The 27,987-nt window shown below is 39.9% G+C and overlaps 1 protein-coding gene across 1 annotated transcript in view; it reads left to right on the forward strand.

The window, feature by feature from the left end:
* The window catches only part of LOC116421836 (multiple epidermal growth factor-like domains protein 11), a 232,309-nt gene that overhangs the window by 146,869 nt on the left and 57,453 nt on the right, over window positions 1-27,987 (forward strand). Inside the window, exons 2-4 of the mRNA XM_031955340.1 lie at window positions 12,182-12,305; window positions 17,366-17,467; window positions 23,437-23,537. Coding sequence (XP_031811200.1) covers window positions 12,190-12,305; window positions 17,366-17,467; window positions 23,437-23,537 — 319 coding nt within the window. The 5' untranslated portion in view covers window positions 12,182-12,189. The remainder of the gene's footprint in view (window positions 1-12,181; window positions 12,306-17,365; window positions 17,468-23,436; window positions 23,538-27,987) is intronic.

The following is a 27,987-nucleotide window of genomic DNA, read 5'->3' on the forward strand; positions in this document are numbered from 1 at the left end:
TAAAGTAATAGTATTTTCCCCTCCTGTCCCTATAGAAAGAAAAGAGACATTATATCCTAATTTCCAACTCACAAGTAGAAACAGACTGAGCGGTGGAGTTGGCAAGTCAGTAGAGTACCCTGATTTGCAAAGAAATAGAAAGTGATAATGGAAGCATGTGGGATGGAACAAGACAAAGATCAATTTTGTCTGAGCTCCTTGAGAGGCAGAGGACTATGAAGTAAGCATTGTTTCAGAATAGGAGGTCACAGAATCCCAGAGCTTCATCAGAACAACCCATCACCACAGTCCTTGAGGGTTTGTAGATAGGTGGACAGAGGGCCAACCTTGGAGTCAAGAAGACCTGTTTTCCCTCAGTCCCATCTGTGCCAAATATTGGCTGTACCCAAGGTGATTCCTCATAGCCGTCAGTTGGGGAAGATTGTAAATCATAGATAATTTCTAGATCTGCTTTGATGCAGGAATGTGTTGTTCAGTTATTTCCATCGTGTCTGACTCTTCATGACCTTATTTGAATTTTCTTGGCAAAGATACTGGAGGGTCTGTCACTTCCTTCTCTAGCTCATTTTGCAGATAAGAAAACTGTGGCCAGCAGGCTGAAGTGGGTAAACCCAGCATCTCACAGCTAGAAACTGTCTAAGGCTAAGTTGGAACTCATGAAGATGAGATAGTCTTCCTGACTCCAAGCCCACCTCTAGTCACTGTCACCTAGCTGCCCTAAGCAGGGTTGCGCAGTGAGAATTCTCCACATCCTTGTAATCATAGATCAAGGAAGGGGGTGGGGAGGGGAGGAACCCTTAAAGTTTTTAGGTGTTTTGTTTATGTTATTTTATCTTCAATTCTGTAACAGCCTTGGGAAGTTTGTACTACAAAGTATCATTATCACCATTTTACAGATACTGTGTCTCGGACAGGTTCAATGAATTGCTCATGGTCACACAGCAAGTAAGTATCAAAGGTGGTATGTGAACGGCCATTTCTGTATACCCCACTGCCTCTAAGTGGTGGTTAAGCCTTGCAGTGCCTTTAGGAGGTGTAAACTTGCGACCCTCTCTCTTAATCTAGTGCTGTTCTGTTGCTGCTTGCTTTTTCCAGACAGCTATCAGGTTTCAAGGCTGCTTATTCTTGGCCAGAATATCTATTTAATTCTATTTAATGGAGTCCCCAGGCTTCTACTGCAATATATTAACTATTCTAGGCTGTGGCGTTCTGAGGAAACAGAGCAGAATGTATCAGGCTGCTTTAGCTCAGATCAGGACTAGGGAATAATTCTGATTCAATCTGATTTATCTGGTGGGGCCCCAAACTGGCATAGGGATCACTGCTGACTCTGGGAATTTCTACTACACAAGTATACTCATGCTTATACTCACAAATACATATACACATAGAAGCAGGGATGCTTTTGGAAGATGAAGAAGCCCTGAAAGCCTTGGGTTTTTTTTTTTTTCATTTTCATTTTTTAAAATTAGAAATTAGAAAAAAAATGTTTGCTACAAACTGGGGCTCAATGGGGATATCATGATAATGTGTTAGGTTTCATGAAGGCAAAAAATATCTTAATCCCAGACATCAGGTAGGCCCAAATGTGGGCAGTAATTCTCTTTTTTACTTTCAGCTAAGCAGTAGCTTTCTGATCACTAAAGAATGACATCCTTGGGATAGGGAAGTGGAATATGTTATGGATAGATAAGGAAGAAGATCACATACTTTTCTTTCTTTCTGCTTGAATTGAGGATAAGTCTGGAACTTGGCCAAATAAGTACAATCTGTTTTTGATTCAGAAAAATTACAGATAGGAATGCATGTACATCTTCTATATATAGAAGATATAAATCTTTCTTTATATATTGTCCCTATACCTCTCCCCAATGCCATTAGAAACGTTAAGCATTTACTTTATCAGCCCTTGATGGGAGCTTTCTTCTGCTATTTTGTGAGACTAAAAACACTTTTTCATGGAAAACTTGCTAAGTGTATCAGTCAGCCCTGCTCCCCTTCCTTTTCCCGTCCCACTCTATCCCACCCTCAGTTGCATCCTGAAGTATCTGTTGATTCTAAGTCAAAGGCATATACTGTGAGGGTGAGATTTGATGAATTCTAGAGTTGAAAATGCCCCACTGAGACTACAGTGGTCTGTAGATACATGATGCTGCTGGTTTTCAAGGCATTTTCCATTAAAAATTGACACTGCTGCTATGCAGCATTAGTCTATAATGCAGGGTATTCCCAGGAGACCATTGGATAAGCCAGAAGAGGTCAGGACCAGAAGTCTAGTTGGAATTGAGGACAGATAATCAAGTATGAATCAGGACATGGATGGTTCTTACTTGGATCCATTTTGAAGGTGGAGTTTAACTTAAGCTTAGAACAGCCATGTGATGGAGGAGTGGTTCCTAAGTAGTTGAATCAGATTCATCTTTTAAGAGGTCAGCAGCAGGGCCCAGGCAACAAGTGGATTCCTGGCAGATGGGCAAAGTTTCAGCATGGAGTAATTGAATTCCAGATGGTCATGTTCACCCAAGTGGCACACTTTGGCTATGATCTCTGATTCTCTGACAGAGGTTTGCTGTCAGAGTACCTGTGTTCAGATACTGGCTCTGATACTTAACTTCCTTTGTGATCTTGGACAAGTCACTGTGTACTTGTTTACATATTAAATGATTTCCAGAGGCCCTTCGAGCTCTGAAACCTGTGCTCTTGACCTTTGATTTCTGTACCCTGAGTAGTCTGCATGCCTTTCCAACTCAATTAAATAAACTTCTGGAGGGCAGGGATTGTCTCTGACACTTCTTCTACCCCAGTGCTCAATAAGTGCTTGTTGGTAGACAGCTTGAGTAGTCTACTGACACCCTCAAGGCAGGTCTATGGAACTTCTGTCCCCAAAAGATCAAAGAAAGAAGAAAAGGCTCTCTATATACAAAAACATTTATAGTGTGGTATACTTGTAGTGATGGTATAGAGCATGGTATATTTATATATACTATAGACTGGAAAACAGAAGGGTGTCCATCAATTGGGAAATGGTAGAACAAACTATGGTATGAGAATTTTGAAACGCTTTATTGTTGTTGAATTGTTTCAGTCTTGTCCAGCTCTCTGTGACTCCATTTGGGTTTTTTTTTTTGGCAAAAATACTAGAGTAGTTTGCCATTCCTTCTCCAGCTTATTTTACAGATGAGGAAACTGAGGCAAACAAGGTAAAATGTCTTGTCGAGGGTCACATAGATAGTAAATGTCTGAGGCTGGAATTGAACTCAGGAAGATGAGTCTTCTTGACTCCAAGTCCAGCTCCTCTATCCACTATATATATCATCTAGCTGACCCTGATAGAATACTATTGTGTGATTTTAAAAAATTATGAAGAGAGCAATTATGTAGAAACCTGAAAAACCTTGCATGATGATGGAACAAAATGAGCAGAAACAGAATAGTTTGAACAGGTTGAACTTATTATATATTGTAAAAGAAAAACAAGTTGTACATACTAAAGATTTTCAGTTTTATGCATTATTTTCTCTCTCTTCCCTCATTCTGTGCCCATCTTATTTAGCATTTGTTCAGTTCAAAATAAAATGAAACACGTTATTTTCCCCCAAATTTATTTTAAAGAAAAAGAGTAAGAAAAAAGAAAAACAGAAAAGGAATACAAAACAAAAGAGAACATTGTCATGTGCCCAACAGAACATCAAGGGGGATTCAAAATATATAATAAATACCAGTTCAAGAAAGTATATATATATATATGAAATTATATTCATGAGAGTTCATTTTTTCTGTATTTCCTTATAAATTGTTTTTTTGTTCTCTGCTGTGCACCTTTTCTACTTTATTCTTCCTCTCTCCCACCTTTTATCCTCCACCAACCCCAAGCAGGCTATAGTTAGGAAAGGATGTATTTATATATACATATGTAGATATATACATACACATTCCCCCACACAGAGATACACATATATCTTTCCTATCCCTGCTTACTCTTCGCTTTAATTCTGCTCCTAACTTGCTTTGCTATTACTTAATCTCTTCCCACCCATGGATCCCTTCCTTGTCTTCTTCCCTTATTCTTTGTTTCTCTCTCTGCCCATCCCTCCCCACTTGTTTCTTTATAGATTTTGGAGGGTGCTATCCCCTTCAAATTATGTGTGTAGTGTTGTCTATTTAATCCATTTCTTATATGAGTAGGTTTCAGAACTATGAGCCTTTCTTCCCCCTCTAATGCCTCTGTGTCCGTTCCTCCTCTGCATATCATTTGTATGACAAAATTATTATTACCTTAACTATGACCCAATTTTTCTTTCAAACTGTTCTTTTGTTGATGTCAGTCTTAAACATATGATATACATTTTCCATGTAAAAAATATAAATAATTTGTCCATGTTGAGTTCCTTTAAATTGATCACTGATTTTGGCTTTTATATATTAAATTTTCTATTTCAGCTTTGGTTGATAGAAAGTCTTGAAAATCTGCAAGTTATTCAATATTATAGATAATTTTGCTGGATATATTTTTGATCACAGGCCTAGTTTTTTTGATTATCATTAGATGTGATTCCAGGACCTGCAATCTTTTATTGTGGTTGCTGATAAGTCCTATACAATTCTAATTGTAGCTTAAGAATATTTGAATTTTTTTCTTGTCTCTTGCAAAATATTCTCTTTGATTTAGAGGTTTGGAAACTTGGCAATAATGTTCCTATTGTTTTTCCCCCAAAGAGCTTGGTGGAGTGTGATTGGTAGAGTTATTATATTTCTACTTTCCCCTCATATTCTATTGTTCCAGGACAATTTTCTTGGATTATTTCTTGCATTTTTGTGTATGGTCACAATTTTCAGGCAGTCCATTATTCTTATATTTTTACTTTCTTGATCTGTTCTGCAAACTTGTCACTTTTCTTATAAGATGTTTTACATTCTGTTTTTTTTTCATTCTTTATCTTCTTTGTCTTTCATAGCTTCACTGGCTTCCCTCTGCCCAATTTTAATTTTCAAAGATTTATTCACATTTTTTGAGTTTCTGTATCTCCTTTTTAAGTTAATCAACTTTTTTTTTCATTATCTTGTTTTTCTTGGATGACTTTTATTTTTTAGTTTTTTCTCAATGTCTGTCATTTGATTTTTAAATTTTTTCTTGAGTTCTTCTATAAATTCTCTCTGGGCAGGGAGCCATTTCATTTCATTTTTTCTTTGGAGTAGAAGCCTTTCTTTTTACTGCAATGTCCTTCTCTGAAGATGAACCCTGGTCTTCCCTGTTTCCATAATATGTTTCTACAGAATGGTTCTTTCCTCTTTGCCAGTTCTTTTTTGTTTGTTTGTTTGTTTTTTAATCAGAGGAATTAGTATAAGCATCTCTAATCCTGGGGTGGGGGGGAGTGGTGTTTCTAGCTTCACTTCAGCTCTCCCCTCTGACCAGGAACCTCAAATCAAGAGCTCCATCTTCCAGCAAGTGTCCCCATCTCTGCCCTGCTGCCTCTGTTCTCACCTGGTGCTGGTTTCTTTTTGCCCAGGGTGACACAGCTGGGCCTGGCATTCCTGATCAGCCAAGGTTCCCTCAGTCTTCCCAGACTTGGACCTGGAATCCATGATCTATCCAGGAGGTAAAAGTCTCTGTGATTTCTGCTGAGGCTCCAGTAATACCCAACTAGCCTACCAGGACTCCCCTATTGATGTTTCTGTCGAGCTAGCCCAGAAGTATTTGCATTTCATACAGGTTAATCCAGGCTCAGGGTCTTTCTTCAGATCTTCTTGGATTATACCAAGAGAACTCCAGTTCTATTCCAAGTTCTTGATTTTTCACTAGTCTAAGTTCACCCTGAGACACAAATTTGTTCTATTTGTAGGGAAAATCAGGAGAGTTTGAAATTTACCAATGTACTCCACCATTTCCCCAGAATCCTCTCCCTGAAATACATTATTAAAAAATTTTAAATTGAAGACCTATAGCATGGTGGGTAGACCCTTTAGGGTGAATATGGACAAAATATTCACTTTGTTATTGGCTGGACAAGACTCACACTGGTGTCAGGATAATTTAAATCTGATAATAGAATGTAATGAAACACTTGTAGGTCATTAAACAGTTAACAAAAGGAAGTTTACTAAGCCATATCAGAGAAGGCTATTTGGTGAGGATACCATATTGATTCAGCTGAGCACAGCTGTGTATACAGAAATAATCAAAAGAGAATAAACATACAAATGTGGGTTAGGTTGGGGAGGGCAAGTCTTAGCAGCTAGGGGGAATCCAGAAAGGTTTCAGGTTGAAGAAGGGGCTAGAGCTGTGTCTTAAAGTCAAGATGCCAAAAACATGACCAATAACCTGCAGGTAGCCCTTGAGTGAGTCTGAACTTGAATAAGACATAATTGGGAAATATTTAACAAAAATAAATAAAAACACAATAGACTAATGTTAATATATGGTTTTCTAAGTAAATATTCACCAGTAGGGATTCTTGTATACAATTTAGTAACACTCCTTTCTTTGTCTTAAAGGAAGAGAGTGATTCTATGAAGATTATTTAGCTTTTTTCCCAGTCCATCCAACTCTTTGTCACCCCATTTGGGATTTTCTTGGCAAAGATAATGGAATGGTTTGCCATTTCCTTCTCTAGCTCATTTTACAGATGAGGAAACTGTGACCAGCACGGTTAAGGGATTTGTTCAGTTCACACAACTAGGAAGTGTCTGAGGCTACTTAGCTGCCACCTATCTGGAATTCAGGAGTGTCTACCTAATAAACCTAAAGTATCAAGAATATCATTTCCCCACAACTATCCTGTTCTTCCTTCTAGCTTCTAACCACTCAGCAGTCAGCCTAGGAAATAAAAGGACCTGGTGTTGTTTACATTCCTTTCACCCTTACCTCTGAATGTAGGGGCATTTTCTTATTTAATCATTAATGTTCTAAATCAAATGGCACCCAAAACGTTAACCTCTGTCACTCCAAATGGAGTTGGCCTAATAACATTGTAGAGTGAATTGATTTTCCTTCAGTCATCTAATAAGCATATGTCTCTGAAATCTCCTCTTCCCTGGATGGTCCTCCGGAAGCCCCATTAAAGTTAATGGGCATGAGTTGCCCCTGAATGGTCCTAAAGAAAGGGCAGCTCTTATTCTTGCTGTTATTTACCGAGTCAAGCAGTTTACGAGGTCTTCATGAAGTCCCCAAGGCAGACATGCTATTTTAAAAACTAATTATTCTAAGTGCATCTTTGTTCCCTATTCCTGGATGGGGTTCTGAGCCCTGGCATAGTAAGTAACCAAGACCAGGGAGATGTCTAGCTATTGTGGTACTTGGTTAAGTAAATTGTGTGGAAGGATTAGCCTTTGTGATGAGATCAATGATTAAGAGCTGGAAGGGACCTTAGAGGCCATCTTAGTATAGTCTAACTCTTTTTAAAGTTGAGAAAACTGAGGCCCAGAGAGCTAAATGGCTACTTCAGTGAGATACCGAGCTGGGAGTCATACCCAAATCTCTGTCTCTAACTCCAAATCCAGCCATGGTCTCATTGCTATACCATGTTGTTTTCCCACAATATGCAAGTCAGTACTGCCATACTAGTTCCTAAAATGAGAAGTTGAGTACCTCTTATTTAGGAATTAATTAGGAATACTAGATTTCTTTTTTTTCTTTTCATTTTGAGTTCTTTTTTAAAATTGTATTTTATAGCCTATTATGTTTCCAATTACATGTAAAGATAGTTTCAACATTCATTTTTGTAAGATTTTGAGTTCCAATTTTGTTTTTCTCCTCTATGCCTTATCTCTTCTTTCCCTACACAACCAAACAATCTGATATAGGTTAAAAGTGTATATTCATTTTTAACATATTTCCATAGACATCATGTTGGGAAAGAAAAATAAGGATAAAAGAGAAAAAACATGAGAAAAAAAAGAAATAAACCTAAAGAAGGGGAAGGTGAAAATAGTCTACTTTGATCTTCATTCAATTTCCATAATTCTCTCTCTAGATGCAGATGGCATTTTCTGTCTAAAGTTTACTGGAATTGTTTTGGATCACTTTATTCCTGAGAAGTGCTAAGTCTATCATAGTTGATCACACGGTGATCACACAATGCTTTTACTGTGTACAATGTTTTCCTGGTTCTGCTCACTTCTCTCAGCATCAGTTCATATAATCTTTCCGGGCTTTTCTGAAATCAACCTGCTTGCCATTTTTAAACAATAATAATAATATCTTGTTATTTTCAAAATGTATTCAGAGAGAGTTTTTAACATTAACCTTTCAAAACCTTGTGTTCCAAATTTTTCCTCCCCTTTCTCCCACCTCCTCTTTTAGACAGCAAGTAATCCAATATAGGTTAAACATGTGCAATTCTTCTATACCTATTTTCACAATAATCATGCTGCAGAAGAAAAATTAGATAAAAAAGGAAAGAAATGAGGAGGAAAACAAAGAGGAAGCAAAGAACAGCAAAAAAGTGAAAAAAAAACTATGTTATGATCCACATTCAGTCGCCACAGTCCTTTCTCTGGGTGCAAATGGCTCTCTCCATCACACATATGCAAGGATAATTTTTCACCTTTTTGGGGGAAGTAATTGGAGTTAAGTGACTTACCCAGGGTCACACAGTTAGGAAATGTTAAATGTCTGAGGTCACATTTGAACTCAGGTCTTCTGACTTAAGGGCTGGTGCTCTATCCATTGCACCACCTAGCTGCCTCTTACTATTTACTCTTGCAAAACTTTGTGTTCAGTTTTTCCCCCATCTCCCACCCCCTCCCCTAGATGGCAAATAATCTGTGTTAAACATGGTAAAAATATATGTAAATTCAATATAGTCATACATATTTAGACAATTATCTTGCTGCACAAAAAAGGAAAAAAATGAGAAAGAAAATATTCAAACAAACAACAACAAAAGAAATGAAAATGCTATGCTGTGATCCACCCTCAGTCCCCACAGACTTCTCTCTGAGTATAGATGTCTCTCTTCATCATAAGACCATTGTAACTGACCTGAATCATCTCATCATTGAGAAGCAACACACCCATCAGAATTGATCATCATATAGTCTTCTTGTTACCATGTACAATGATCTCCTGGTTCTGCTCATTTCACTCAGCATCAATTCATGTCAGTCTCTCCAGGCCCTTTTGAAACCATCCTCTTGGTCATTTCTTACAGAACAATAATATTCCACAACATTCATATGCCAAAATTTATTCAGCCATTCTCCAACTGATGGGCATCCATTCAGTTTCCAGTTTCTTGCCACTACAAAAAGGGCTGCCACAACATTTTTGCACATGTAGGTCCCTTTCACTCCTTTAAGATCTCTTTGGGATATAATGCTTATCATTTCTTATAGAACAATAGGGGATACTAAATTTTCCAAGCCTGTGTATGTGACCTTAAAATCATTTGCTGTATTAATTTCTAGCTTCCATGCCTTTGCAGTGGTTCCACATGTTTAGAAAGCTCTTCCTTCTTGTCTTTACCTCTTAGAATCCCTGGCTTTCTTGAAGACTCAACTCAAACTCCACTTCTACTTCAGGGATCTTATGACTCCTAGTTGCTAGTGTCTTTGTTTCTAAGGCTGCCTAGTATCTACTATAGTATCTACTCTATATTTCTATACATAGCTTCTACCTGCTTTTGCATCTATCAACTCAGCCAGGCAGTTTGGTGTTTTAGTGGATAGAGCAATGGTCCCAGAGTCAGATCTGAGTTCAAATCTTTATTTAGTGTGTTACCTTGAGCAAATCCTTTAACCTCTTGTCTGCCTCAGTTTCCTGGAACTGTAAAGTGGGGATAATAATAGCATTTACCTCCCAGACTTATTGTAAGGATCTTGTGAGATCACATTTGTAAAGCTCATAAAATAGTATCTAATACATAAGAGATATGTTTAATAAATACTTATTCTTTTCATTCTGTGTCTTTTATATCCTGATTGTTTTGGACCCCCTATTAGAATGTCAGTTTCTTGAGGGCAAACCTTTCTCCCCTTTTTCTTTGTAATCCCAGCAGTGGTATGAATTTATAAACCTATTGATTGATTGATTACATTGATTCTTCACTTGTAAAATCTTCTAAAGCTTGTTCTCTAAGTAAGCCTTTTCATCTCTCCATAGGCACAAGGGATGGGGAGAATTTGGAACCAATGCCCCAGCTTGTAGTCTTGTTCTCAATGTAAATTCAGCTGGCAGAATCTTTGCATCTTTTTCCTGTCTTTTCCTATCATTTCCTGGGTACCCTTCAGCAAGGCCAGCATCCGGTTCCAGGCAAATTTTACCTTCCTTCTAAGCCTTTTTCTGAGGGTACCTTGATTTTATTTTGCATGGTAGCTTCTGGGCCCACCCCTGCCTACTGTGTAGCTTTCCTTGGACCTAACTTGTAGGTGGAGGGAACCTTTGGTTTGCTCATTCAATGACTCTCTTTCTTTGCAGAAGCAATAGAAACTCCCTCTTCTTTTTTCTTCTTCTTTTTGTACTATAGGTTCATTCCTGCTAAATGATGTCCCAATTTTAGATATATAGGAAGAACCCTTTAAATTTAGAAACTGGAATAACTTAGAATTTGTGGTAATCCAGAAAGGTCCAATGATGGTTTTGCCTTTCTATTATTTGTGATAAAGGACTTGCTAAGGGAATAAGGGACAAAATTTTTAAATTAGCTCTTCTTTGGAGACAGATGATGAATGTTTGGCTTACTCTAGCTATTGTTATCTAGTCATTAAAACCAGTTTAGGAGGCATTTCTTCAAATATGTGAGCCTACGAACCTGCAAAATGAAGTACTTTGGGATGTTTGTGAATGTCTCTAGCTCTACCTATGATTCTGAAGTCTTAGAAAGGTCAGGCTTAAAATGAAAATAACCCTGAAGAGATGACATAAATGATTTGAACTTTCACTAAGATATAAATGATTGGTATGCTACCTTTTCTTGAGAGCAGTTTTTTAAATAGTAGGAAATAGAGAAAAAGGCAAGAAAACATTGAAGACCTAAGGCTAGATGTGGGGGCAGGGCAGGGGGAGAAGGGAAAGGGAGGGAAAGAGAAATATCATATATGAGAAGGTAAAGCAAAGGAAGCCTGGAGGCATTGAAGGCAAATTTCTCCAACTTCACAGTTCTTTGCCCAGGGCTCAGTGTACTTACTTGAAAGTACTGAAATGACATTTTAAAAAATATCTTCCATAATTCAGACTCTGTGCTAATCTAAACTAGCTTGCATTTGATCTCTCCACCCGTGGATTCCTCATGATGCTTTCTTCCCCATCCCCACCCCACTTTTGGTACTTAGTCAATTCTGCCTGGTGCAATGACTTCTTATATTTGATTCACATTCCCTCTATCCAACTTTATCTCTTGGAGATAGGAGCCATGTTTTTTATCCATTTTTGTATCCTTCATAATTTAGTTCACCAGTCATTTATAAATTTGTTATTGTTGTTTAGAGTCATTTTCAGTTGTGTCTTCTATAACTCCTTTTGGGGTCTTCTTGGCAAAGATACCAGAGTGGTTTACCATTTTCTTCTCCAACTCATTTTACAGATGTGGAAACTGAGGCAAACAAGGTTAAGGGACTTGTATAGGGTCATACCACTAGCAAGTGTCTGAGGTTGGATTTTAACTTGAGAAGATGATTCTTCCAGACTCCAGGTCTGGTGCTTTATACACAGTGATGCCCATGAGCTGCTCATTTATATAATACTATGTACAAGTTTCTGGGGATTCTAAGAAAACCAAGAAATTCAGACAACTACTGGGAGAAATATAACAGACGTGGACAAACACAATTTGGGAACCTAGCATATGGGTTTTACACAGCAGTCTAGAAAGGAAGCTCTCTGCAGATAGGGACTGTGCCATTGTAGTCATTGTCTCCCCAGAATCTAGCTTGTAATTGGTACTTAGAAGATATTTGTCCAATAGAACTGATTTATAGGTGTTTGGTGAGTGTTTGTTGAATGAGTAAATGAATGAATACCTCTGAGTTAGCAAATTGTTACTATGATAGACAAAATGTCTGCAGCTGTCGGAAAAAATTGTAGTTTAAGAGTAAAATATTGAATGTTCATTATTCCATGATGATGGGAAACTTAATCTGCTTAGCAAATCTGTTTACTGTTTGATGTTGGGAATATGAAGTGCTAAACAGATGTTCTGGGAAGCAGTTTGATTAATAACCCCTCTTCTTTTGTTCCCCTTCATAGGACCCAAGATGGTACTCTCCCTCCTAGCAAAATCGATGGTGAAAATATTCTGTCTCTCCTTCCTTCTTCAAACTACACTCTCGCTGAACCCCGATGATCCCAATGTGTGCAGTCACTGGGAGAGGTAATGGTCAAGCTCCCCAGACATGTTGTTTGGCTCCTGAGGGTACCCTGATCCCCTTTTGGTATGAATCAGTAATCCATAATGTTTATTGAATGCTTACTCTTGTGGAAGGCCCTGTGGGAGAATAAAACTTGGCTCCTGCTCTCAAAAAACTTACAGAAAGGTACAAGTCAGCATAAAATTAAAGCTTCAACAGTGTATAAGCATGGGGAATTTCAGAGGGGGTAGAGAGTGAAATTGGTGTATTCTCAAGGAAAACTTTGTGGAACTGGATTTTGAAGAAAGAAAGGCTTGGAAAGTACAGAGAAAAGTAGCTTGTAGGAGGAAGAAGAAAAGACCTGCCTCATTTGAATAGGATCATGAAACAAGGAGTCTTGTTTCATGTAAGTTATACTAATAGCTCAAAAATATGGCCCTCTGAAGTTAACTGATTATTTTCTTATTCTTCTCATCATTATTAATAATAACACTTTGTAAGGGTGCTTTAAGGCATACAAAATGCTTTTCTGTGAAGAAACTTGTGTAAGAATGATTAGCCCCGTTTTATAGATGAAAAATGGAGATTGCAAGAAGAAAAAACAAAAAAACTTGTTTCATGGTCAGTAACTATGTCAGGATTTGACCCAAGGCCTTCTGGGCCAGAGTCATTGCTCTATCCATTACCATTACACTATGCTGAGTGGTACAGATAGGTGCCTGATGACATCTGAGCTTTCCTGACAGCCAGGGGAGCTATTGGAAATTATTGTTTCATCCACTGCTCTTACTTTAGTCTTTAACAGTGGTTGGATTTAAGTAGTCCAATAGTTTGTCACTATTATTTATTCTTTTGTCTCCAAACTCACTAATAAATATTAGGTATTGTTTGTCTTCATTGGGTGTGGGGAAGGGTTGGCAGATAATGTCAATTAATATTTATGCAGTGCTTTAAAGTTTGCAAAGCCCTTTACATATATCTCATTTCACCCAATCTGTCAGCAAGCACTTCTTAGGCACCTACTTCCAGATACAGCTGATATATTCGAATATTCATTCTCATTCTCTCTCTCCTCTTTCTCCTTCCCCCCTCCCTCTCTCTTTCTTCCTCTCTCTCTCTCTCCCCCCCTCTCTCTTTCTCTCCTCCTCCCTCTCCCTTCCCTCCCCCCAGGATTTTATAGCTAATAAGTGTTTAAGGCCAGATTTGAACTCAGATCCTTCTGAGTCCAAGGCCAGTGCTCCATTCACTGCACCACTTAGCTGTCTCATAGCTGAGTTTCACAACACAAGCCCTGAGGTGGGTAGGGCAATCCTGGCCCTCTTTTATGGACGAGGACACTGAAGTTCACTTGGGTCACTTACCAGCGGTTTTGGAGGAAGCCTTTGACCTCATTTTCCTGACTCTGAGTCCAGTCCTTTATCTACCATACCAGACTGCAACAAAAAAAATGGCAGATGGAATTTGTCAGCGTTTATTGCCTGGGATGATTGTCATGATTTGTTAGACATTCCTTATGTGCTAACTTAAGTATTTGTCACAATATGAATCTAGAAAGGTTTTGCCTGTTCCAGGTAGTGCCTTTATAGGTAATTGGTTACTAAGTGGAAAAGAAAGAGATGGGGACATAGACTCACAGAGACAGAGACACAGAGAGAAATCGACAGAAACAAAGACAAAGACAGGCTTGGGGACCTTTGATAATAGACAGCTGTATGTTCACTTGTCTCCGTTTGCAGAGTCCTGCCCAAATTCTAGAAAAAACAACTTTCCTGGCTTCAGAGAACTCACTAATACTTCAGTGACCTTGTGTCAAAATAAAAACTAGCAACTTCTCTTTGTATATGTGACTTTGGGATATGGAGCTTCTTGTAAGGGATTTCCAGCTATAGGACTCCTTTTGACTGAGGTCTTGTAGGTGTAAAATGAGGTCTCTTTTCAAAGATTAGGAAATCAGGGGACCTGGGTCTGCTCCCCACTTCCTACCCCTTACAAACAATTTGAATGTTGGCAAATTTCCCTTTCTTTATCTGTGAAATGAGTAGTTCAGACTCCATGATCTCAAAAGTTCCCTCCAGTTCCAATGTCCTGGGATGACTTTCCCACTCACCCCAAAAGACAAAAAAAAAAAAAAAAAAAGCTCCTGCTCCTAGACACTTGGCGTTGAGCAGTCAGTTGGTTTGCCATTTCCTCCCCCAGTTCCTTTGACAGGTGAGGAAACCAAGTCACACAGCTAAAAAGTATCTGAGGCCAGATTTGAACTCGGGAAGATGAGTTTTTCCTCACTCCAGGCCCTGTGCTCTATCCACTGTGTCACCTAAGTGCTTCATAAATGTTTATTGACTGATTGATCAGAGGAACTTCCTTCTACTAATAGGCTTAAAGATTAATAAATTGAAATTAGGCAGCAGATATAGTGGATAATATCAGGCCTTGGCGTCAGAAAGATCTACATTTCTGACATAAGGTAGTCGTATATGGCCATGGAACAAGTCACTTATCTTGTCAGTGCCATTTCCCTTCCATCCCTCTACTTTCTCCCCCCAAAATATCTCTAAGTTATGAGCTACAGTGAGTTGCTGATCTAAATCAGTGAAGGAAGTTTTCAAACTGGGAGTTCTCTACACTGCAGATCTCATTTTCCCCTCCTCCCCCTTTTCCTTTCCCCCAACAGTAAAAATATTGTTTATATCCTAAGAATGTTTAGAGGAAATTACTTTATAAACTGTAATGTGCTATATAAATATGGGTTGCTATTATTAGTAATAGTAATAAATCAAGAGGAAACCCAAATTAAATCTCCAAATTGATGAGCTATGCTGACTAGGACAATGCCATTACTTGGATATTAGTAAGTCAAATAAATAAAATTAAAATGAGGGCCCTAGTGGAGGAATCATGCTATAAAAGAATAGCAGAAGTTTGTTACTGTCAGTGTTTCATTGGCACAGTAAGCCTTGTGAATTCATAGTCAGCCTTAATGCAGTCCCAGGAATCCCTGAGTCCTTTGGGTAGGTGGGAGGACAGGCAGGACTATTCTAGGGGCCTGCTACACTTTTAGGAGTCTGCAAAGAAGCTTATGCTCAGGAGGGACAGTCCCAAGACTGTCCCTTCAAATCTCTGTGCCTTGGGAGTGGGATAGCTCTCAAGCCTCTGCCCCCACACAGTGATGTCAGAAGTGGCAGAAGAGTTCAAGCTGACTTGCTTTTGCTTAGACAGAGACTGATTATCTAGTTTGTATGTTTAGTGAAGTCCTCTTTCTTTTTCTTTTTTGTCTCCCTGTTCTTCTTCCAGAGTAAACTCAAATACATCTTTTGTTGTTAAGGGAATAAAAGTGTCTTTTCTCTCTAAGAGAACATCTTCCATTGCAGGAGACACTTGAACCAAGTCTTTGTAGTTACTAAATCTTTGATTCAGAACAAAGGCAGTATAGGTTAGGAGAAAAACAACTGGATTAGAAGATCTGGCTTAAAATTATGGTCCTGCTAATAGTGTGAATCAATCATGTGCAAGACAAATCAGCTCTGCCTACAGTTTCTTCCTCAGTGAGCTCCTTGAAAGGAAAGACTAGTTTTTGCCTTCTTTTTATTCCCAGTGCTTAGCACAGTGCCATGGTATGTCCTTAATAAATATTTGTTGACTGATTCTAAAATGAGGGACCCTTGAGTACTCTCTACATCTTAGAAAATCAGGATGGCAGCTTAGCCCAGACCAATTTGATCATCAGCTTAGGTGAGAATTTTGGTGCAGAGAAAAGAAAGCTGGATTATTTCTCTGGGTACAAATCAGGTTTGAGGTTTCTCTGTTGGACTGGATTACCCAGGCTCTCCTAGCTTACTTCCTGACTTTTCTCTTGAATACTTGGGGGAACTTGGACAAGACATTTTTCTCCTTGTTGAGGAGAAAGAAAAACTCAGTTTCCTCATCTGCAAAATGAAGGAGTTGAATGAGACAAATCTCTGAGGTTCCTTCCAGTTTGAAATCCTGTAATGTAGAGGGCCTATGCTCTCAGTCCTGGGACCCCACATTAGTTCCTAATGTTTCCAGTAGCAGCCTGTTCTTGGCTCAGCTCCATTGCACATTACGTGAAGATTAAATCTGTGTAATTTAAAAAATACACACCCTAGCCCCGAGAGACCTCTTAGGGAGAATTCCCCAGTTGGATTAGTGCTCCAGACGGGAGCCTCGGTAATTATGCCCCTCCATCATAAAACACAGAGTAAAGACCTCCCTGGGCTGGTAAAGTCTGGCTCTGTTAAATTAATCTGGACCCTCATTAGCATTTTGATATACAAGCAACGTTAACTACCCAGCTACAAAGCTGAGATACAGTCCATACCCAAATTCTCTTTCCTGAACCTTCTCTCCTCTTGGTCATCCTTGCTGAGACAGTTGTGATTCCCTTATCTTTTGGGGTCCACTGAGGCTTAGCATATGAATTTGTGAGGGTGGGAGCAGAGCTTTTGTCTGTAGAAAATTGAAATTTGGGAGTGCATCTGATCTCTCTTATTTGGAAGGCAAACTTCTGGAGGGCAGGACTGTATAGTACCTAGCAGAAGGCCTTCCCCATGCATAATATATACTTCAAATACTTGCAAATAATAAGCCCTAATGAATGACTTCCATGATTCATTCAGGAGCAGAAACTCACATAAAATTTTGTTCTTCCTCAGTATCCAGCACAGTGCTTTGCACATAGAATTTGCACATAATATTAAGCACATTTGGTGCTTAATAATTTTTTAAAGTTGAAGTAATTGAAATTTAATGAATAAATGAATGAATCAGTGAATGAACTTATTATTTCAGGAAATGAGCCAGACTTGTATCTCTGAGAGGGAGATGGAACATATGCTCTTGGAATAATCTAGAGGGGGAATATCTGGTTTTAGAGTCTCCCTTTCCTTGAGTCTGGGAATAGAGGTTTTTGTGAGCAGGGAAGGATGGTAGCCCTGGTCTTGACACACTGTGCAGTGTGGTGAGGTCTCTTGGTTATGCATCTAGTTAGCTCAAGGACGGTGTGCCAGCCTAAAAATTATCCAGTCCCCTTGGGTGATAATGCATCTCTCTCCCCTCTGCCCCTTAGCTATGCTGTGACAGTCCAGGAATCCTATGCTCACCCTTTTGACCAGATCTACTATACAAGATGTACCGACATTCTCAACTGGTTCAAGTGCACAAGGCATCGGTGAGTACCATCCCCACATGATGAATTCTCCTATTATTGGGCATCTGGACCTTTGACCCGATCTTGACTCTTAAGATTGTCATATCACTGGGGTGGAGGGAAGGCAGAGAGACAGAGACAGTGGGAGAGACACAGAGACAGAGAGAGACAAAGACAGAGAGGGAAGTAGAAATCAGGACCCACAGGTAGAAAGGGTGGTATCAGAGAATAATCTAGGTCTGGAAGAAAGGGGAAATAAAGAGGGCATGCTGTTGTCTTGCTGTGTAAGTTTAATCAGGTTGCTCACCTTCCTCTGTAAAATGAGGAATAATTTCTTCCTTACCATCTGTCTTACAAAACTGACACACTTCAGTGAGATAAAATAAAAAGATATAGAAGCATTCTGAAATCCCTAAAAGATTGGGTTATTATCAGTTAGTGGTGTTCTCTAAGAGGGCAAGCAAGAGGTTTGCATTCCTCTAGCCAGTGAAGATCAAGTTGGGAATCAGTTTCCTGGGGATGTAGGCAATAAATCACAGCCCCAACCTGATTCCCTTTCCAGAATGATTGTAGGTAATTAATACTGGCAGCATATTAGAGGCCTTGTAGTTCAATGGTCAGAGATCTGGTTTCTGTGGTGGGTAACTACATGGAATAATAATACCTTTATTCCCCAGAGAGTCAGTAATGGGTGAAATACCTTCAGGGCCTCCTTTGGCAGAGGATATTGAGGAATGGATGGCAAGGGCCCTCCCTTAACCTCAGCAGTTACAGGGATAGCAGATTTTAAGACTCCCACATCCTTCCATGAATTTGCCCATAGAGAATCATGGATGTCTGATAGTATTTTGGGGTGATTGACCAGATTCTCTGAACCATCACAGGGAACAGAAAGAGTGAGTGCTCTGGCATGGGCAGGACCAGAGATCCATCTGGGGAGCAGGAAGTTGTAGCTTTGGGTTTACAAGGAAGTTCATAACATAACAGGTTAATGGGAGACTCAGGCAGGAGGAGGAAAAAATATTCCACAGAAACAGGGCCAAGGATAGGATCACTTCATTGTCAGAAAGTCTTGGGTTACAGACACTCCCTGTCTGTGTGACCCTGGACAAGGCATTTAAACCCTCATAATGTTCTAGGCCAGTGGTTTCAGGAGATCCCTACCAGCCACACGGTGACTTAGAAAACTACAAATTATGTTGTATTGCATTTTTATTTATTTTCTAAACATTTTAAATTATATTTTAATCTGGCTGAGGCCATACTCTGCAGTTTGTGGTTCTCTGCTGCCTGTTTGCCATGAATCTGACCCCTTTGCTCTAGGCAACTCTTAGACTAAAAATTTCAGAGAAGGTATTGAACTGCAGGATGGAGGAAGTTCCTCCTACTAATGAAACGACAAGCCTAATCCCTTTCCCTGGTATAGTAAACAGACTGAAAGCAGGATACCCAGGTTCTTCTCCCAACCCTTGCACTAACTTGTGTGATTTGGGGAAATCCTTTCTTTTTGAGCCCGTTTCCTCATTTGTAAAAGAGAGGGGACTAGACAAGATGGTGTCTGAGTTCCCTTCCTATCTCTGATGTTACCCTTTGGTTGTGCATTCTTTGCTGCCTCTGAGTGTGGACAAAGAAGCCGGCTTGCTCTTTATTTCAGAAATCGTCAGGTTCTGATCCTAGAGCTGAAGCTGGCAAGGATGTCCCTGCCGTGTCTCAGTGACAGAAAGCATGTGGCACTGCTCTATCCATTGCTCTGAAACCGGGGCTACCCATTCATCACCCCGGCACCTGGCAAGGAAGCGGCTGCTTATTAAAATAGGCTATGTTTCTGGAAAATGAATTATTTTGCAGGATTATTGAGTTGTCTTGCAGCTTTCCTGATGACCCAGAGCCTGCACGTTGACAGCAATGTCATCAATTTGCTTAAATGCAGACCGGCATGTTTTAATACGGCATCCTTCACCTAAGAGTCAGCAGAGAACCAAACTTGCAGCCCCCTCTGCTTCCTGCTGTGGGACTGAGATCCAGACAGGCAAAGGAAACTCTTAATCTGGGTTGTAAAGGAAAAAAGAAAACCCTGGTCAGGCAGTAGACGCTCCTTCATGAGAAGTCCTAATAATAGCAATTCTGCAGCTATTTGCCGAGCCCACATTTCTCATCTGATCCTCACAGCAACCTTGTGAGACAGATGCTGTTTTTATTATCCATAATATATAGAAGCATAAGTAAATGACTTTCCCAGAGTCACACATCTAAGTCTGAGATAGGAGTCAGATAGACTAAGGTTTTCCTGATGTGAACTCCATCGCTCTATCCACTATTCCACAAGCTTTTAAATAAGATCCTAAAAGCCTCCTGTTAAGCTGGCTTAACTTGTTTGGACGGAAGGGAATAGACTGGATGACCTCTAGAATATGCTTTCAATTTTCCCCACTCAGATGCTTACATAGTTTCCCCAAAGACCCTGGAAACTCTCTGCCTGTGCTAGGAAGCCAGGCGTGGCTTTCCAACCAGGACACCTCCTCTTATGGGTTTTTGATAAAGTAGAATGACCTTATCTAATGACATCCCCAAATATCACAGATTTCCTAGGGGATGCAAATGCTGTCATTTGTCATAAAGGGAAAAATTTAAAAATGGAAGAAGGATGATTCAGCTTGTACTGGGAGGCCAGGGAACGTGGAACTCAGGTGTGACTGCTTAGCCAGATATGGCCAATGGCCAACAATGGAGTCTAGCATCCTCAGCTAAGTTGGTAATGCTAATTATTGGGCACAGCTGAGTAGGGTTTGCTGCAGTGATAATTTCTGGTAGACAATTTCTGGTAGAATAATCTCACCAGGAGCCCAGACCCATGGGAAGAAGAAGGTGCAGAGACAATCTGGAAGAGACTTCAGAAATCCCTTTGTTGAACTACTAGATCATGGATCCCACCATCCATGGCATGGAGTCCTCTGGCTTTTACTTGAAGACTTCCAGAATGAGAAAACTCATTAATCTTTTTATGTTCCTTATAATTTCTCCCTCCTGTTTATCTTCTTATTCTTCTCTTGAGTCTTGTTTTTGAAAGTCAGATTTTCTATTTAGCTCTGGTTTTTTCATTTAAAATGCTTGAAAGTCTCCTATTTCATTGAATGTCCAATTTCTCACATGAAGTATTATACTCAATTTTCCTGGGTAGGTGATTCTTGGTTGTAATCCTAGCTCCTGTGCCTTCCAAAATATATTCCAGGCCAAGATTCTTTAGTGTAGAAGCTCCTAAATCTTGTGTTATCCTAATTGTGGTTCCACAATACCTGAATTATTTCTTTCTGGTTGCTTGCAATATTCTCTTCTTGATCTGGGAGCTCTGGAATTTGGCTATAGTAACCTAGGAGTTTTCATTTTGGGAGTCTTTCAGGAATTGATTGGTGGATTTTTTTTTCAATTTCTATTTTATTCTCTGGTTTTAGAATATCAGGGAAGTTTTCTTTAATAATTTCTAGAAATGTGATATCCTAGACTCTTTTTTGATCACAGATTTTAGGTAATCCAGCTATTTTTAGATTCTCTTTGCTGGATCTATTTTCCAGATCAGTTGAAGAACTTTCTCGTTCTGCTACCCAATGCCAAATAGGACAAATCTAATTTACCTTCTGTGTGTTATTCGTTTATGTACTTGAAACCCCTTTCATGAATTCCCCTCTTCTCTCTACTCACTGATTTCTTTTCTAAATTAAGTACCTCTAGTGTCTTCTACTGATCCTCTTAAGGCATGATTTTGAATCTTTTTGCCAACCTTTTCAACCTTCTCTGGGCTTGTTTCATGTTGTTAGTGCCCCTTCTAAAATGGGATTCCTAGAAACAGTGCTTTTGGTCTGATGAAGGCAGAGTCGGACTAACAATAGCACTTGAAATAGTGGTTATGCTGACATTTTTGTAGAGTCTGAATTTTTGCAAAGGAGAGGGAGTGCTTTACAGGGTGTAGTTTTTGACTCTTACAACAACCTTGTGACCATAGTAGTTGTTTCCATTTTACAGATGAGGAAACTAAGGTACAGAGTATAAATGGATTGTTTATAGTCACACAGTTCATAAATGTCAGAGGTGGATTTAAACAGGTTTTTCCTAACTCCAAATCCAGTGTGTTCTTTATTATTACTCCAAGTTGCTTCCCACATACAGCATATACATTACAGATAATTCTTTTAATGTAGCCTAAGAATGCTTTAGGTTTTCTTGGCTGCTGTTATACTAAGATAGTTATACTAGTGATTCGTATTAAACTTGCAATCCATTCAAATCCCTTTTTTTTCATGATGATTTTTTTAGCCACATCTCTCACTTTCACACTTGTGCAACTTGTTTTTATTCTAAGACTGCATTTATCCTGGTTGTTCACTGATAACATTTATCTAAGTCCTTTTGGATTTTGCTTCTATCACTCAATACAGAAAGTTTTTTTCAGTGATTAAAGTGATTCAATAAGCATATCTGGGCATGATTAATGCATAAAATCACTAATAAAAACATTGAACAGAACTGTGCCAAGGACTGAGGCTTTTGGTGAACTTGAACTTCAATGGAGATATCACTATTATGTTAGGATGTCTATCACTGATCACCTATTCTAAGCCACATGAAACTGAGCTGATTTGTAGGGTGTCTGATTTTAGGTCCTAGAATTCATTGCCATTGTTCTGGTCCTTTGTTGAACAATCTCTTTATCTGGGATCCAGAGTAGCATAGGACCCGACTGCAGAATCATGTGCACACTCACTACTCTTTGTATCTGACCCATCAACCATGTATGGATTATCTCATATGTGTCTTTGGTGGCAACTGTTTAATCCTAGGTTGACTTCCTGTTGCACATTTCTGAGCTCTAGTAGTTGGAAGCCGTGATCTCTGGAAAAGTAAATTAACGTTCTCTCAGCCTAGTTATTAAGGCAAATATGCAGCATCATGTTCTCTTTGTTTCTATCTGTCTTCCTGCCAAAACCCTATGGGAATGACTTTGGGATTATCTGTTGTTGTGTATTATACAAGTCACTGCTTCCCTTGGTGAGAGTGGATAACCAAGAATTGATGAAAATTCTAACTTACTTATATGAAATCTCAGGCAGTTTCTCTCTTCCCTCTCAGTTCCCTCCTCCTCCCTCTCCCCCATCTCAGTGACCTCTTTAAAATGAGAGGATTGGACAAAGAGATCTCTAAAGGTCCCTTTTGGCTCTGAAAGGCAGGGACAGTGTTAAGAGTTTTAAGAGGGAGAATATAGCCCTTGGGTTTTCTTGGTGGGGAAAAAAATGCTTCCAATTCCCTGAGTGGCTCTGAATGATGAACAGGAGAGAACATGTTTCTTTGGATGCCTTTTTCCCCCTTCCCTCTGGGGGAGAAACTCTAAAGGGACAATAGGAGTGATGAAATGAATTAATCTAATCATCTGTCCATCCCAGGCTTGTCATTGACAGGGGTTATTGAGCATATAATGACCAGATATGAGTGGAAGGAACGTTGGAATTGGAAGACCTGGTTTGAATCTCAGCTAAGCCATTTATCTCTGGGTCCTGGGGCAGCCTTGGGCTTCTGTTTTGTCTTTTATCAAAAATAGTCTCTAAAAGCCTTTCCAGCACCAAATCCTATTATCTTACCTCTCCAAGGTCCCTTCTAGCTCCCGATGCCCCCTCTGTGATGCTTCCTCAAGGCTACAGTTGTCCTCCAAATTACCCAGTGTCTCTTCTGCAGGACTGCAAGATTATGCCCAAGAATCATTTCAAGATGTGAGGGAGAATTGGCAGACATTAGCAGATGCTCCGTTTCTAATACATTCAATATTGCTAGTGTCAAGATTTCCCTATTGATTTTGTTTTATTGTGTTCCTTCACATCAGAAACCTCCATGCATTTTAAAGTAATTATTGAATGGCATCCTCGCTATAGCTTAACACAAATATAATTCTAACAGGAGTGATTGATTTTCAATGCTTTCAAGTGGCTTTCTGTCTTGTGATTTAGAATAAGTTATAAGACGGCATATCGGAGAGGCCTCAGGACCATGTACCGACGGAGATCCCAGTGCTGCCCAGGATACTACGAGAACGGAGACGTCTGCATACGTACGTAGGGGACGTGGCTGTTCTTTGCCTGATTGGAGAGGGGAGGGAGGAGTGATGGAGAAGACCCAGGGTAATTGGATGAGTTGCAGAGTTTATCTGTAATTGAAGCCAGCAGCCACCTACATAATATCATGTACCTTGGTGTAATACATCTGCTCATGAGTCAGAGTAGATGCTGTCTTTTATTGAACCTGAGATTTTCTCCCCTGGTGTCATTTCTTAGGGATCTATTGAAGACAAATTAATTTCCCATCGACTAAGGCAATGTGTTATCTGGGAGGATGTTACATGTAGGGAACACATTAATAATGGCTTAATTTGTCAGATTAACAATTCACTATCCACGGTCGACAGTAAAGAACATAACTACAGAACAGATTGGAAAAAACAATCACAACCCTCACAACAGTTAAGCTTTGATGGCAAGGGAAAGGATGTGGGAAAACATCTAGCAGTGGAGTGTGGGGATTACTGAAGTTCTCCATCCCTGGGTTCGTGGCCAAAGGGGCCAGGTGCCAAAGACCAACATGGTTGACATCCCCATTTCCCTTTGGGTTAGCTCTAGGGCCACAGGGTGCCTCGCTGAAAAGAAAAACAGGAGTCGCCCAGTCTGGGAAGTTGTGCTTTGCCCTAGGTTTCCACAAAACAGCAGGGCTGTGATTTGAATCTAGTTCCTGACTCTAAACTCAGCATTCTTGCTCCTAGTCAGAGTTTTTCACATCCTACTCTGGAGTCTAGTTTCTTAGACTCCAGTGTCTCATTTCTGGGAATAGCTTAGAGTGGTGAAGAGAGCACTGGACTGAAACCTAAACTAGTGTCTCAGGTCTGTTTAAAAAAGGTAGTAGGTCCATGGACTGACCATAGAATTTTCAAGATCTCAATTCTTTATCTGTAAAATGGGGAGTTCGGGATGATTTCCCAGGTGTCCCTGCCAACTATCATCATTCAAGAAAGTCCCAGTCTACCTCTTCACCCTCAGCTTACTCCTGGAAAATTGCCATTTTCAAAGAAAGCCTGACCTTGAGATACAGTTTAATGCCATCTCAGTATGGAGCTTAGAATAACCAGCAAATGAATGAAAGAAACTTCCCTCCACACTCTGCCTTCATCCATCAGAGTTCTCCCTGCTTCTTAACTTTGAGGAAGGTTTTCTCTGTTAATATTCTCTGTGCTATTCAAGTAGGTACAGCAGACACCAGAGAGACTCCAGATTGGGTGAGTGTAGGCGTGTTGATATTTGGGAATGAAATGACAATTTTCCCCACTGTTGTTAAATCTCCCCCAATGTTGGAGAAACTCAATCCTAATTGCATTAGGGGTGAATGAAAAAACCACTAGGACAAATACATTGAATAGGCTTAAATTTTCACTAAAAATGCAAAAAATTACAGAGCTTTGGAGCACTGAGCCAGCAGAAAGAACCCCCCTCCATTTCTCTGGGTAATGAAGGCAAATGCAGACATTTCTGGACCTATTAGAAGTGGATTGAAGAGGGGGAAGGGGTGCAGGCAGCTCACATTCTGATATGGCCCCCCACTTTGCTTTTTTCCTTTTCTTCTCCCCCCTTAGGCATATGGTGATTCAGGCTGGTTATATTTTATTAGATTCATAAAGCCAGAGGCCGGTTTGATGGGGAATGTTTCCCCCCACTGGAGAGTAGAATTGTGTTTCCAGGAAAATCCTAAGAGGGAGGTTAGACGTCAGTGAGGGGGACCTGGGAAAGGGATGCCAAATTCCCACGATAATTTTCATTAAGTAATGTTGATAAAACCCTTTGAAGACAGACAACACTGCAGAAGTGCTAAGTGTCCCAATTTCATAATGTCATAATATGCTGATTTGTGAGGGCCCTTCAGACCCCTTTCTGCAACATTTATAATGCCTGGTGCTGGAGTGCCTGACTGAGGCGGGCTGCTTAGCTGAGTAAAGCTGCTTCAAGCCTTGTTTAAGAGAAGGAGGTTTTTTATTTGTTTGTTTGTTTTAGGAAATTAGACTCTTGAACCCATTTTGAAAATCAAGCCAACAAACAAGTCAATGAGCCATTTTTATCAAGGGCTTACTATGGGAAGCTCTGGGAATACAAATATAAACAGAAAGACAGACAGACCTGTCCTCAAAGAGGTAATATTTTTGTGGGGGAAAACATCACATAGAAAGGAGCTGAAAAGTGAGGGGAGGGAGGAGATGAAGGTGCCAGGTATGTCCATGTCACATTATGATATATTATGAACTGTCATGTTCTCTGCTTAACCAGGCAGCATATCACAGTATCACAGTGGAGAGAGGGCTGGCTTGAAGTTTCAGTCCTGTCTCTGACACGATAACTATGTGAACTGAACTCTCCATCCCCCCAGGCACTTCTTCAAGATTTAAGATACAGCAAAGTTGCAGAATTGTACAAAAGTAGATCAGTGAGACAGAGGTGTGTGTGGGAGAAAGAGGTTTATTATTTTTATTATTTTAATTTTTATTCTTCAAGATTTTTCCTGTGAACCCATTTGAAAAGGCAAGCCAATAAGCAAGTTAAGTCAAGAGCTGGCTGGAATCTGAGAGATCATGTAACTCATGATGAAGAAACTAAGACCCTGGGAAGTTGTGGCTTTCCCAGGGGCAGATAATAGTCATTTTCAGTGGGATTTGAACTAAAGTCCTTTGACTCTAAGACCAATACTCTTTTTCCCTTTCCGTTTTGACTCAAATAGTGAAGGGGGAGTTTTTACATTAGGATTTCATACTGATGGAATGACTGGTCCAGACCAAAAATAAACGAACACAATCCAACTTCTGTCTTTGTGACAGCACACAAAAGGTCAAGGTCAGTTGCAAAGAGTCAGGAGGACATGGAAGTGTCTTGCTGGGCTTTGCTTTGGGAGGCTTTTACTTTCTTGACCAACGTCTTCTGTGAGTATCAGAAGGGCTCTATATGCTGACTCTGCCAGGGAAGGAGAAAGGTGGCAATTTTTTAATTGCAAGCTGTATTCAGTAATTAAATCTCTCCTGTTCAGACCCCGATGGCTTCCAGAACCTGTGAATGAAAGTAGTTGCTGTTGTCAAAAGCAATTGAGTATTTATGTAATGTCCAGCTATTGCGGGCTCCCTGGGGCACAGGAGAAAATCATCTTTGGTTCTCCCTGATCTTTGTTGTTTGACTTCTTTCCATCCTTTAAAGTCCAGCTCATGTAGCACTGCCTGCTCTGTAAAGCCTTCTCCGATCACCTAGCCCTCAATTGATCAAGAAATTAATCAAAAAGAGGTTTTTTGGGTTTGTTTTTTTTTGTTAAAATACTTAGATGTGACAGACACTTTTTCAAGGCCCTGGGAACCTAAAGTTGAAAACTAAAAGTAAAGCAGCCCTGCCCTCAAGGAGTCTTACTTTCCCAGTTTCAATGGAGCTTATTGTCTGTATTCCTTATTTTGACACTTATCACACACTACCCTGAATAATATTCTTAATCTTCTCTTCCCATATATATGACTAGCTCCTTGAAGGGAAGGATCATTTCTTTTGTTTCTTTGTACTTTTATTACTACTTTGTTGTTGTTCAGTTGTTGCAGTCACCAGACTGGTGACTATATATGGGTTTTTCTTGGCAAAGATACTAAAGTGGTCTTTCATTTTTTTCTCCAGCCCACTTCAAGATGAGGAAACTGAGGCAAACAGGGTGAAATGACCTACCTAGTGTCACACAGGGAGTAAGTGTCTGAGGTTGCATTTGGATGCAGGTCTTCCTGATTCCAGGCTCAGTGTTCTGTGCCCTGTGCCAACTAGTTGCCTGTCTATTACCGCTGTTATTTGTGATAACAGCTTGCATTTATCTACTACTTTATAGGTTTCTAAACACTTTTTATTTGCTATAACATTTACCTTTATATCTATCTTGTGAGAGAGCCAGGGCAGGTATTATTGTCTCTACTTTAATGATGAAGAAAATGAACCCAGAAAGGTTAAATGAATTCCTGAAATTATTTCCTTCTGTTTGCCTCAGTTTCCTCATCCTATCTTTGCCAAATGGAGTCACGAGGAGTCTGAAATAAGCTAACAATCACAACACAGAGCCAATAAGTGATAGATCCAGGACCAGGAGAGTAGGGATTGTTTCATTTATTGCATTTGTATTTCCCTCACCAGTTCAGTGCCTGATGGCCAGTAGATGCTTAATAAAATGCTTATTGATAGACTCATTCTTCTCTATTGCACTGCTTTATATCCTGCCCAGTGCCTAGTGCAAGGATGGGCATGCAGTAGGTGCTCAATAAAGACTGGCTGATGGAACATCCTACCCCTCAACCTCTCTGGGTGCTGAGCTTCCCCTCCGCCCTGCCACCCACAGGCACAGGGATGGAGTGCAGCTGCTGCGGCATTCAGGGCCCTTATGCTGAGCTCCCTCATCTCTCCAGGACCCCTTGCCCTGCTATGGAACAGGCCATGTGTGGTGTTTGAAGCAGAAAG

Source organism: Sarcophilus harrisii, chromosome 2, assembly GCF_902635505.1.
Source record: "Sarcophilus harrisii chromosome 2, mSarHar1.11, whole genome shotgun sequence".
Taxonomy (NCBI): domain Eukaryota; kingdom Metazoa; phylum Chordata; class Mammalia; order Dasyuromorphia; family Dasyuridae; genus Sarcophilus; species Sarcophilus harrisii.